The sequence below is a fragment of the Bactrocera tryoni genome, chromosome 5 (assembly GCF_016617805.1).
Source record: "Bactrocera tryoni isolate S06 chromosome 5, CSIRO_BtryS06_freeze2, whole genome shotgun sequence".
Lineage (NCBI taxonomy): Eukaryota > Metazoa > Arthropoda > Insecta > Diptera > Tephritidae > Bactrocera > Bactrocera tryoni.
The window spans coordinates 1,083,758-1,097,991 of NC_052503.1; the positions used below are offsets into that span (position 1 = coordinate 1,083,758).

The window sequence follows — 14,234 nt, forward strand, 5'->3', positions numbered from 1 at the left end:
AGAATATTGCTTTATTTACGCCATGCTTTTCAAAGTATACGCAATCATAAATCGCTTAATCATTTGGCAATTAGGTGCTTTGTGGCAAACAGTAAAAGCGTTGAAAAGGAGATCGAATTGAATACAAGTAAAAGACGATAAGACAATACCCCATAGGAAAATCAAAGGTAATATTTGCTCAAAAAACCATTAGTAACATATGTTGGTCTTAATTTACAGGCTTAGACAATAATTGAATAGAGGTAAAAAATTTCATGAAAATATCATGTTTCGAAATAACTTATCCCAACTATTTTTATACCCTGAACAGGGTATATTTATTTATAAATTCACTTGTCCGGTTTACATAACTTTGAGTGCTGCTGAAAATCATTAATTCATATTTCCCAACCGGGTTCAAACTCTTCGCAATGAGTGTGCGCAGCAATAAGGGATGAATGATTCTGAATACACCACAAATTTCGAATGAAAATGTCAGCCCCAAAAGAAAGTGCGCTGTGTCTTTTAGTGTATGTCTGGGCATAGCTTGACTGTATGAATGAAAGTGTGGTATATATATAAATATCTATGGGCCCCTTTGTTATTGAGCCTTTCATGCCTTTTTAACACCACTCATGTGTGATAATGCCAACAACATCATGAATATTGCGTTAATTGCAAATCATCGTAAGCACTGACAAGCAAAGAAGCAATAAAAACAGTGTACTGCCTGTCTACAGCAGAACTGTGAAGATGGAGACAGTTGGGGTATTATATTTTAGAGATCTTAAAGCTGATTTGAGCAGAATTTGCACGTAGCTTATATTTCTGTGGCCAATAATTTGATTGTAATAGAGAGGTTTTAGGAGCAGTATGAAGGTATGTATATTCTGCGTCTATTTCTGTACACAAGTATGCTTGAACATCATACATATAAATATATTTCTATATATGGATTTGTACAATATCGTCATATTAATAATCTATTGTTTCTCATGATTTGCAACATTTTACGGTCACGTGGCTGTTAATTGCTTTTAAATGTGTTGACAACATAATTACTTCAAATAACAACAAAACAATTGTCTTTTTAATTTAACTGACTTCTATTTTTCACTTTTTGCCGCTTCGATTCTGCTCTCATGAAAAAAAAACATATGAAGACGATAACTAAATTATCTAATCGCTTTGAAAAAAGATAACATGTAGATTGCTGATTAGAAAGTTCTTAACGGATCAATCTTAATTCGATTTCGGCTTATTTTTTAACATCGGCTTATTCGTTTCGCCTTTTTTCTCAGTTTCCTTGAATCATATGTCTGACCGTTAAAGCTAAGTTTTATGAAGTAAAACGAGAATCGCACTTTTAGATCCATCACTATATTACAATTAAAATCGTAGTTTACTCCGTTTTCAACGTCAGCTATGAAAATAGGTAGATATTTCTGATATAGCGATGGTTGCACTAAACTAAACTAAGAATAAAGGAGCTTCAATATTAGTACAAATGGCAAAAAAAATTTCTAAGTATTGGAAAAATACGGTTTTATGCAATAGAAACTTCGAAATATCAGAACTTCCGGAAATAGTAATGTAAATAAAATTGCAATAAGCAAATAGTAACCATCCGTAAATGTTGGAAATATTCAAATCATCGGAATTCAGTTAGTTTTACTGTTGTATTGCTATTCTGAATGTCTTTGAAATCGACAGCAGAATAAAAACTTGAAGAGCTGAGCCGATTTGGCCATGTAAACGTACTTTTCTTCTCAAGAAGCTGATCATTTGCTGGAACCGCTGATATCAGACCACTACGAGGTGTGTTCAAAAGGTATCGCGAATTTTGTGTTTTTTCAAAAATTATTTATTTATTCATGAATATCTATTTTGGCCCCTTGAAAGTAATCCCCATGAGATATTATACACTTGTGCCAACGGGTTTTCCAATCTTCGAAGCACTTCAAAAAAGACGGCTTTCGATGCCGTCTTTATCCCGTCAAGAGAAGCGTAACGTCGTCCTTTCATGAGCCTCTTCAGTTTAGGGAACAAGAAAAAATCACAGGGGGCCAGATCTGGGGAATACGGTGGCTGCGGCATCATTAGTGTGTTGTTTTTGGCCAAAATGTCGCGCACAAGCAACGATGTGTGAGCAGGGGCGTTATCGTGGTGCAAAAGCCAATTTTTGTTCTTCCACAAATGCCAATCGATATATTTAGGTCCTCAGCTACTTCTCTAACGGTGATTCGTCGATTGGCCAATACCATTTTCTCCACTTCATTAATTTTTTCAACTGTTTTTGAAGTGCTCGGGCGTCCGGCACGCTCTTCGTCGTTCACATCTTCTCGCCCTTCTGAGAACATTTTGTACCACCGATAAACGTTGCTTCGGTCCAAGGTAGCTTCTCCGTATACCACAGTCAACATTCGGAATCCATCCGCGCACTTATTTTCGTTTTTCACAAAAAATTTGATACAGGTTCTTTGATCCGTTCTGTTCTTTGATCCAGTTTTTGTCAACAATTAAATGAGCATTCAAAATGGCCGAGCTTGTCGGCATAAGTGAAAGATATGAGTACCAACATAACGCCACAAAAAATTCGAAATTCGAATATACGTAACCCGCGAAAATTCAAAATTCGCGATACTTTTTGAACACACCTCGTATATCGTATAGCTGCTCAGTCAGCTTTGTAAGGTTGGGTTAGCTTTTAAGATTAATCCCAAGGATACAGTTTGCACGTGGACAGTAAGAGACGTTTCTAAACCCGCACACACTGACAAAATTACCAAAAGTGGTTTAATCTTACTTCTTAAAGCGCTGCGATATACATATTTTATTTCAGTTTCTCGGAATACGCGTATATGTATCAATATTGTTACCGCTGGAGCTTTATAAATTAGATGCCGCTTTAAACATTTATCTCATTGGGAAACTGAACGTATCGAGTGTGATCAGTAGATTACTCTATCCGATGGTATTTTTGCATCGCCGATTTTTCTTCGATTATGAATCGGAGTAAAGTGCTCGTATGGAAAATTCTTTTATGTGACGAGATATCTTCACGCCTTTTGGCAAAGCTTATTATCCAAGGCAACGCTTCAACCTTCGAATATTTTGTTTGGATCGGACTATTATACTGTCGTACAGACTGATGGTTTATAACCAAGTTCTTTTATGTAAAACTGTTTTCTATTTTAAATAATATAAAGAGTATTATAATCGAACTTAATTTTTTTCTTATTTTAATGAATACTTGTATATGTATTAATAAATGTTATATATACACATATATAAAACCCCTCCCACTCATATAAATTTCATTTACTTTAACATCAAAGCAAAAATAAATCAACTAATTGCTTCCGCTTTTTATTCAATTAACATTTTTGTCGCGGCTTTAAGCGCAGTTACTTTTATGTAGCCTCTGCCTTTGAAATTAACACAAACTACTAGGCAGCCGCTAGTCAGATTACATATGTAGGAGAGAATACTTTTTGGCCTTAGCCACTTTGATGCCACATTCGTGTCGTGGAAAAGTGGCTGCTGCTGAAGCAAATTAACTGAAACAGAAGCTCAAAGCAAAGTACCAAAGCTCTAAAGCACTTTTGCTCTGGCAGTAAGTGCCTTTGAAAATAAAAGGGTAACCTGAAATAGTTTTTTGACTGCTTTTTACTGTTTACCTGTAAGTGTTGGAAAGTGGAAAAATGATGCAAATATTTTAATTTATTACTATAAGCAACGCTCGCTGACTTGCTTGCTTTCTTCTTATACTTTTCATGTCCTTTATATAACACATAAGTAAATTTGTATGAGTACAGTTTTGTGCACAAAAAGAGCCCCAGCTGGCAGCGAGGGTTAGAGCACACCAGAAGGTAGTAACGGTCCGTCTCCTACTGCTCGCACGTAATGGCCTGACGTGGGTAATTAAAATATTAGCGCATGAATTTTTATTGCAAAATTATTTTCCGCTGCAAAAGTGTTAAAAGTTTAAGAAAAACTTGACATTTTAATGTACGCTTTGATGTTGCTGGTGGAAAAAATCAAAAATTACAGGAAATGTTGCATTAGCACACGTAAGGCAAGCAATATGCAATTATTGTAGAGAAAATGTTTAGTATTACAAAAACGCATATAAAACTGTAAATGTATGCAATATTTTTTCATTGGCTTGTGATTTCGATTCAAGTTGATGGATGATGGAATGCATATGAAAAATGAAATTATAAAGAAAATAATTGTTAAGTTGAAGTAATGGACTTAATGTGGCGAAGTCCATTACTTCATGGTACTCTCTTACTACTACCCTAAATATGTTTAGCGTAATCAATTTTTACAGTTTTGAGCTTTGCTTTCAAAGTGATGAAGCTCCACCAAATGTCATATGTATAACAGCCTCTCAGATCGATGAAGTTTATAATTTTTAGTTTTAATTAGTAAAACTTCAATGAAAAATTGCTCAGGCAGCTTTTATAAAGAATTAACGAAAAATAATCTAGAAACCTATTAAATATTCACATATACGAGTATACTACGGCCAATAAAGGAAATCCTTATACAACAGCTAAGCATTGTGAGTTTAATGATTTTAAATGCATACATGTGTTTATTATTATATACTATATATGTATATACATATATAAAGGAAATTGTACTAAGTCATTTGTTGGAGGTACCGGATATGACTTATGGTGAGTTAGCATGCTAAAAGTAAAGTACTGAAAAAACTAGGCGAAATTGCTAATTCCACGGTTATGGTTGTCGACTACCAGCGGCGACGCAGTGTCACACTTTCAGGCACTAGTAATTTGGAAATGACGCAAAGTGGTCGACGTCAGAATTTAATTAATATAAATGGGGAAGGAAATTTATATTTCGTCGGGGTAAAAAGAAAGAAATTAAAAACTATGTAACAGAAATTTAATTAAAATCTTAGTTTTTGAAAATCCCAATATATATGTTGCTATATATACATACATATGTACATCTTATTATAAGCTCTAATTTTCTATATGCTATAGAATTATACTCAAGAAAGGTATAGGTTGTAGATATACTTTTTATTTGATATTTTTTACACTTTAAATATTATCTTTAATATGACAGTAACTTCTTTGGTTTATTTCCGGGGTTTAAATGAAAATTGGTGACCACGTATTTTTATGCCTTGCACAAGTTTGTAGCACCTAGAGAAACGAGAAGACACTACACTTATGAGTTGAGTTTTTGCACACGTTTTGTTATCTCCAAGAAGCTGTTCATTTGTCAGAATCGCTCATATCGAACCACTATTGACAAAGGCTGCCCTACAAAGTGATCGATCAAAATCAAGCATTTGTACGGATCTAGTTTATTTGACACAATGAATGACAAGATTTGGCATGGATTACAATCTCCGAAAAAATTTATCAGAACGAGTGACAATATCAACGATCAAAGATCTTGAAATAAATCTTTGGTATTTGGGTTGGGTATTATGGAAGTCAATGCTTTTTTGAATCAGAAAATGAGGAAGCAAACGTTAGATGGTAGATTTGTTTTGATATGTGGAAATTATCCGATTTAGTTGACACCCGTTAGATAAAAATTGATTTTATTACCTCTTTGAATACACAATATTTTATAAAAAATTTAAAAAATGGAATATGCATTAAATAAATATAGACTTTTATACTTTATTTATAAATATATTATTATTAACCTATTTTTTTTTTATTTCACCTCAAACAGGTTCGGGACAAATACAGTTATGGCAATTTCTTCTTGAACTACTATCCGACTCCGGCAATGCGGCTTGCATTACCTGGGAAGGCACAAACGGTGAATTCAAATTAACCGACCCTGATGAGGTGGCCAGACGTTGGGGTGAACGCAAATCAAAACCGAATATGAATTATGATAAGCTGAGTCGTGCGTTAAGGTAAGTTGAATGCACAACAACAATAATCTTTTATGAATTAGAAAAAAACGACTCATAAATATGAAAGTCTGAATAGAGCAAAACGAAGAAAAAAATCAAAACTTTTTTTCCTTACTACAATTGTTGCTGCGACGCACGGCACAAAGCACTGACAATCGACTGAATCGACTGTGACAAATCCGATTTGTGACAAAACAAAAATAAAGGATGCGCACATTAAAAAGACAGTTGTTAGTGTGGTTTAGGTACAGCGAATTAAATGTTAATACCTTCAGCGTTACATAAACAAATTGAAACGGAGCAGGGTGGTTCGTGGAATTTTCACTGTGACTATATATGAGTAGATATGTGTGTATATGCCCGTTAGGCTCACCCTTCTCCATAATGATGCCGCTTTAGTGCTTAATTAGTAATCACTGCGGCGCACAAGTGGCCACATAGCGTGAATGCCACATTGCCAGCGCTGCTGTGATGACTGCTCAGCTTGAACCACTTTATTAAGGTCGGTCTTTAGGGCACATGATGAGCGAAATTATTGTCTTGAACGGTTGTGATTGGAATACTTAACTAGATTATGTTGTCTTGAAGACTGTGTGTACAATACATAAGGGCATATCAGGCTCATTACACACCTTTCGAGCGCTATAGAGCTCATTGCTATCTAGATTGCACATATGTATGTACACTTAGTAATAGCAACGTTGTCCTTGTGTGAGATTAGTTCTCTCAAAATGCGAGCATGTGTACAATTTGCCGGCATTTATCAGGGTAATTGGGCATTGATTAGTGCTATTGGTCTTTGTAGATATCCATCGATTGCTTATTTTTTCAAAAAAGAAACAAAAATCATGCAAAAATTGCTATTTTCAAACCAAAAATCAAAATGTTATATTTCTGCATTTTCATTGATTGATTTGTGTGCTTTGCGATTAAAGTGCCGAACCGCCCAATCATTCTGAATGCAATAAAATAAATTTTGTTTGTATTCTTACGTTTACTAGGTAAGCTCACATATGCCATATGTCACTGTTTTCCGTGCGTATGTATGTGTATGTTGCAACAAATTGTTTTTCGTCTGCCAAAATCAAATAAAAGGGCACAGCATACTTTTCGGATTGGAAATGAAAAAGTAAATGAAAAATTGTGGTGTGTTTTGTGCACCCGCAGTGGTGATGGCGAAAGCAAAAGCCAGCAACAACAAAGATGAAATGTAATTTGAAAATTTTTATTTGACAATAAATGCCCACTGTGCAGTTTAATTGCATTTATAAAGGTTTTTTAACAGCAAAGGGGAAGTAGAAGTATAGAACAATCTTGTATTTGCGAAGTGGTAATCTTTTTTTGACACATCTTTGACGTCATATCTTTTTTCCTAACGAAAGTTAACCTAACTTTTATTAGAAATTTTTTTGAAGAAATCAATATTTTTTCGAAAAATACTATTTTAATTTGTTTTTTGATATTATACAGATATCAATTAATTCTCGCTCATTTCTTTACTCCCCAAGGAGCTGTCCAGTTGGCGGAACCTATTTGGAAATTCTCTCAAATTGTTGTTTGATCTCTTTCAATATTTATAAACAAACAAGTCATTTAAACTCTTCACATTCACTTACAAATAAAAAATGGATCCACACAATTTGTACATAACTATACAGTTTTCCGCTAAAACTATTTACTTTTTCAAAAAAGTTTTAGCTACGAAATTCGTCTAAAATCAAAAACTGACCGAAACACCAAACTAATTGAAGAATATGAAAGACGAGAACTACAATTCTGCCGTTTAACTCCCTAAAAACAAAAACAAAGCAATCAAGCTAATCCAACAACACCCCTGAGCAAGATTGATTGGCAAATAAACAAGTAGAGAAAAAAGGATTAAAGTAAGCCATTTAGTGACAGCTTCAAGTGTCCAACAGTCAAACAACACCGAAAAGGACAAATAACACACAACACACACATGCAAACACTGAGTGTCAAATGCTGACAACGACGCTCCAAGGTACCATACCATTTTAGGGTTAATGTTGTACATTAACACATGAATAAACAGCTCAAATGAGGCATTAAGGCGACAGCCAGACACTTTGACGCCAACAATGAGGATGTGCCGTACATGCTTAAAAGGATGCCGCGCTGATCTGAGGTTGATGTAGCTGATGACTAGCTTTTACTTAATGCTATTGTTGCCTGATTGAGCTAGTGTTAATCACAAACACTCCCATGACACATATGTGCCGCAAACACACATACTCCCACACATATGCACCGTGGTATGGTATAACAAACACACCGTAAACGACAAGTGTTTGAATGGTTAATTTTGTGCGCATATAAAAATGAAAGCATACTTTAGGGCACATACGAGCATCTGCAGAAGCCGCTGACTTGAGTTTCTTAGTAAACATCAAAGTTAAATTGAGCGTTGAACAGCATAAGAATGATGCACTTTTAGCTGTCTACGCGCGATGAGATGCATTAGTGATTCGCTTAACTCCTTCACTGCTACCGCCTTTTAAATGCCAAACATAAAAAGAAGCCAGCTTTGACATCACACATACTCACACACACACTTCTGATTGTGAGTGAGATGAATGTGGTTCAAGTAAGCATAATCGGTAGCTTCATTATCAGCAACACCAACGCTGGCAGCATTATCACTCACATTATCACCAGTTTTCTTTCAGAGGTGTGTGTTGTTGGCATTTCTGCCAACGACATCAAAGTGATTGTGGACTGAAAATCATTGGCAGCCGCAATTTCACTTGACAACATTTGCATGCATTATCGACGACTCCGCTTTTGATTGTTGTAATATACACACATATCTACATATGTTGTTGTTGTGGTTGGCAGTTGTGTGTAAGAAAATTCGCAAAAATCACAGCCACCAAATTGGCTTAAAGATACGACAATTCTTCCATTTTTTTGCCTTTATTTTTTTGTCTGCAAATCCGCTGGCACTTTTCCACTTGAGCTGGCATTCCAGTTGAGATTACTTTGGCTTATTTGCGTATTTACACATGCGAAGTGACAACAATGACAGTACTTTCGGTCATACTCGTATGTCTGCACTCGCACACCATTTGAAGTATAAGTGTGTGTTTGCATATACATATATGAATATGTGCGTGTGTATTGAAGTGTGTATGAGTACTTTTTCTCTTTGCTGATTGCAAATGACAGCCCAATTGACAGCATTTTTTCTCTCATTTTATAAAGGATTCTTTAAAAGGGGTAAATAAGGCTCTATTTTCTATTCGGACAGCTTTTACTAAATAATATGTACATAGCAAATTGGGTGGAGAATTGGTCAATTGGCATTGATTTGGGCACTTTTGTGTAAATATGAAAATATTGAAAAGGACGCTGATAAAAAGTAAATACATTTTCCGCTATTCGCTATAAAAATATACATGCTAAAGACAGTTACTGACCTTACGCTCCTACTAGAGTTACACAAAATACTAAACTCAGCTATATTTCAAGGAATAGAAGTTTTGGAAGACAAAAATCTTAAAATATAAAAGAACACTTTATAGTATAGTAAAATTTTTTGTTGCCCTGGATATTTTGATAGTTTCAAGTGTGCAGATTAAAGTTATTCATGAAATATTGAATGACTAGAAGTAGATAGACGAATACTAAAATCTCGTGATCCCCACTCTTAGGTTCATTACTGGGAAAAATTATGCGGAAGGCTTTAAGATTTAATAAAAACTAGCTGGCCCCGCAGCCGTTGTCCTGCGTGAAATTATATGCTTTGAAATGAAAAAAAGTTGAAATTATATTGTGTCGAAAATGATTTATTTTCGATTTTTCTACATTTTTTTAATGTAGCGCAGCTTAATAAACATCATTTTTTTGATTTCTGTTCTGGTGCGTAAATATAGAAAGAAGATGGGCTTCCAACTCGTCAACACGCCACTGGCCAATTTTCCCTGGAAATTGAATACGTTTGAAAGGAAATGGCTGTCCCTTGTATTCGATAACTGCGTCATAATCAGTCGGGTTCCATTACACAGTTTCGGCGCATGAAGATTGTGAAACATAATAATGACAGATCCAACTTTGAGACGCAAATGATGCTGGGGCATACCAAGGCTCTCCAAAGAATTTGGAAATTTCACTGGATAATTTACGGTTTCGTCTTAATTGTCAAGACGATCGATCGATTTATATGAGTTCAGTTTAAGTCATTAACATCGGTATTTTTATACTCTCGCAACAAAGTTGCTAAGGAGAGTATTATAGTTTTGTTCACATAACGGTTGTTTGTAAGTCCTAAAACTAAAAGAGTCAGATATAGGGCTATATATACCAAAGTGATCAGGGTGACGAGTAGAGTCGAAATCCGGATGTCTGTCTGTCCGTCCGTCCGTGCAAGCTGTAACTTGAGTAAAAATTGAGATGTCATGATGAAACTTGGTACACGTATTCCTTGGCTCCATAAGAATGTTAAGTTCGAAGATGGGCAAAATCGGCTATAAAGTGTCATAACTAAGCCTTAAATAAAAATATTTAAGTGAAATTTGGCACAAAGGATCGCATTAGAGAGTAGAGATTGGAAAAGTGGGTGTGGCCCCGCCCCTTACTGAGTTTTTTGTACATATCTCAGAAACTACTATAGCTATGTCAACCAAACTCTATAAAGCCGTTTTCTTATCGCATTTCTATATACAGTTTAAAAATGGAAGAAATCGGATAATAACCACGCCCACCTCCCATACAAAGGTTATGTTGAAAATCACTAAAAGTGCGTTAACCGACTAACAAAAAACGTCAGAAACACTAAATTTTACGGAAGAAATTGGAGAAGGAAGCTGCTTCTAGGCTTTTTTTAAAAATTGAAAATGGGCGTGGCCTCGCCCACTTATGGACCAAAAACCATATCTCAAGAACTGCTAGACCTATTTCAATGAAATTTGGTATATAATATTTTCTTAACACCCTGATGACATGTACGAAATATGGGTGAAATCGGTTCACAACCACGCCTTCTTCCAATATAACGCTATTTTGAATTCCATCTGATGCCTTTTCTGTATAATATATATGTACATTAGGAACCAATGATGATAGCGGAATAAAACTTTACACAAATATGGAATTTGAAAAATATGTAAATGACGTATAATGAAATCTCGATTATCACTTTATCATGCGAGAGTATAAAATGTTCGGTGACACCCGAACTTAGCCCTTCCTTACTTGTTGGCAACTAAAATTGCGCGTGCACTCAAGCAATTGCAGTTACTATAATTTTTCCAATGTGCGGATAAACATTCGTGATGAGTTCATCTACCGTTGAAGTGAATTGACAAAAGGGATGTGAAATTGATATCAAACCATTGGAAGTATCAACCGAAATTTGCCCATTTCCAATTCTTAGCGAATACAATGTAAAATGTCTTCGGCAATGTCATTTTTTCGTATCCCATAATTAACGCGAATTTGAAGGCTGATATGTCGAAATGATCTTCCCGAAAACTATGCGAACTACAGTGGCATGCGAAGTAACTATTGTATTGTCCTCGTCTGTTTCCAGTGATTAGCATGTTCCAGCAAACGCAACTGCTGGCATGCTTCTCAAAAAGTTGCACACACTGTACCATTCAACTTCGATGTGTTGTTAACGTCGATATTCACGCCTCTAAATGCTAAATGTTCTGCCATTGTCGTCTGGTGAGCGACGCCGATACAGTGAATATCCATCATTTCCCACTTCCGTTTCCGAAAGAAAAGCGCATGAGTAGTGTTTCGTGCATTTATTGTCAGACATACAAACCAAAGTGGGATTGTAAGGTTCCCAAAGTCCATGAACCATATTGGTTTTCACCACTTCGTAGAATTCTGGATCTATCTTTGAATCAGGAATTTCCGCTGAAACAATTTCATCAATTTGATCTGGTGTAATCACCATCCGCATCCAAAGAAGAATGTGTGTGTGCGGCAAACCTCTGTTTTGCTACTTAACAGAATACATTCAGCATCTAACAGCACCATATATACCATAGGTTGCTTCAAGATAAAGACCATCAAACATCACAGCTATTGTTTAATAAGTCGTGCTGTGATATCGTTACGATCGCTAGCTGATTGACCGCGATCCATAATTCCGCACGTATGTCATCGCATTTTGGGAGTACTTCTTGCCATTCTTTGGGCTGCCATACGTTGATGGCAAAAAGAACACCGACCAGTATTAGCGCGACCTCTTCGTGGCTTCGTAACAAATTTCAATCAGTAATTGATCACTTCGTCTGAAACACACATAAAGTTTTCACTGAATAATTTTCAATAATTTTTCCTTTGGATAGCCGGAATAAAAAAGCAAGCGACCGCAATTGAACGATTCAAATAATTTACAAATCAAAATATTGATAAACAAAACAAACAAAAATTGAAAAAAATGTGTATGGAAAATGTTACCTTTTGGAATTGTCCAATTTTCCGACTTCTCCTCATGAAAAGTATAAGGTATTTGTTTCTAAGCCTTTCCCGATCCACAACAAACAACCTTTAAAAATTTCATTAAGATTGGTTCAACCGTTCTCTTAGTGTTACTAACAAACATTCATTATACTCTCGCAACAATGTTGCTAAGGAGAGTATTATAGTTTTGTTCACATAACGGTTGTTTGTAAGTCCTAAAACTAAAAGAGTCAGATATAGGGTTATATATACCAAAGTGATCAGGGTGACGAGTAGAGTCAAAATCCGGATGTCTGTCTGTCCGTCCGTCTGTCCGTCCGTCTGTCCGTGCAAGCTGTAACTTGAGTAAAAATTGAGATATCATGATGAAACTTGGTACACGTATTCCTTGGCTCCATAAGAAGGTTAAGTTCGAAGATGGGCAAAATCAGCCCACTGCCACGCCCACAAAATGGCGGAAACCGAAAACCTATAAAGTGTCATAACTAAGCCATAAATAAAGATATTAAAGTGAAATTTGGCACAAAAGGATCGCATTAGGGAGGGCATATTTGGACGTAATTTTTTGGAAAAGTGGGCGTGGCCCCGCCCCCTACTAAGTTTTTTGTACATATCTCGAAACTACTATAGCTATGTCAACCAAACTCTACACAGTCGTTTTCTTCAGGCATTTCCATATACAGTTCAAAAATGGAAGAAATCGGATAATAACCACGCCCACCTCCCATACAAAGGTTATGTTGAAAATCACTAAAAGTGCGTTAACCGACTAACAAAAACGTCAGAAACACTAAATTTTACGGAAAGAATTGCAGAATGAAGCTGCACCCAGGCTTTTTTTAAAAATTGAAAATGGGCGTGGCCTCGCCCACTTATGGACCAAAAATCATATCCCAGGAACTACTAGATCGATTTCAATGAAATTCGATATATAATATTTTCTTAACACCCTGATAACATGTACGAAATATGGGTGAAATCGGTTCACAACCACGCCTTCTTCCAATATAACGCTATTTTGAATTCCATCTGATGCCTCTTCTGAATAATACGAGTATAAACATTAGGAACCAATGATGATAGCGGAATAAAACTTTACAAAAATACGGTATTTGAAAAATATGTAAATGACGTATAATGAAATCTCGATTATCACTTTATTGTGCGAGAGTATAAAATGTTCGGTGACACCCGAACTTAGCCCTTCCTTACTTGTTTTTATATAACGTTTGTATGGGGAAAAGTAAAGGGCTATTTTTAGGGGGTTTCCGGAAATTATTCGAATTTTTCGCGCCGTAAAAACCATCTTTGAACTTCAACGAACATTTAAGAAAAATAATTAGCAAAATTGGTCCAGGCGTTATTGAGTTATGCGCGTACATACATTTTTGGTATTCATTTTTATTAAATAGACATACATAGATACATATGTAGATACATAGATTAAATGTGAAGATGTCTAGATATAAATTGTCTAGTTGAACTCAATGAAAATCTGTACATTTCAAAAGTAGCTTTCATTCCTTTAAAAATAAATGATCCCGAAATCATTACAATATATTAAAATCGCACAAAACCAAAACAAAAACACACCAGTTTGGGGAAAATGCGTTAAAACCAAGATACTTTTGACAAATCCTATGTAGAACATATTTCTAATTATGTATATCTATATTATCAATCAGCCAAAATGCGAAGGTAAATGACCTCTTTAAATAAAAACTCGCTTTCAGAAGAACAATTTTTATATAAGGAACCTTTGTCCTCTTCAGCAAGGGCGAAATGGTTTGGTTGGTTAAATATACATAAATGTTTATTATTTGACGGTAACAGAAAAAGGTTTATTGAGTTTGGATTGAGTTTCATCAATTTTTTTGATAAATGTCCTCTAACAAGATTTTTA

The 14,234-nt window shown here is 35.4% G+C and overlaps 1 protein-coding gene across 4 annotated transcripts in view; it reads left to right on the forward strand.

Annotated features, from left to right (window-relative positions):
- Positions 1-14,234, forward strand: part of LOC120778092 (DNA-binding protein D-ETS-3) — an 87,844-nt gene that overhangs the window by 63,256 nt on the left and 10,354 nt on the right. For all 4 annotated transcript variants that reach the window (XM_040109791.1, XM_040109790.1, XM_040109788.1 and 1 more), the window contains one exon: positions 5,707-5,896. In XM_040109791.1, the coding sequence (XP_039965725.1) occupies positions 5,707-5,896 (190 nt within the window). The remainder of the gene's footprint in view (positions 1-5,706; positions 5,897-14,234) is intronic.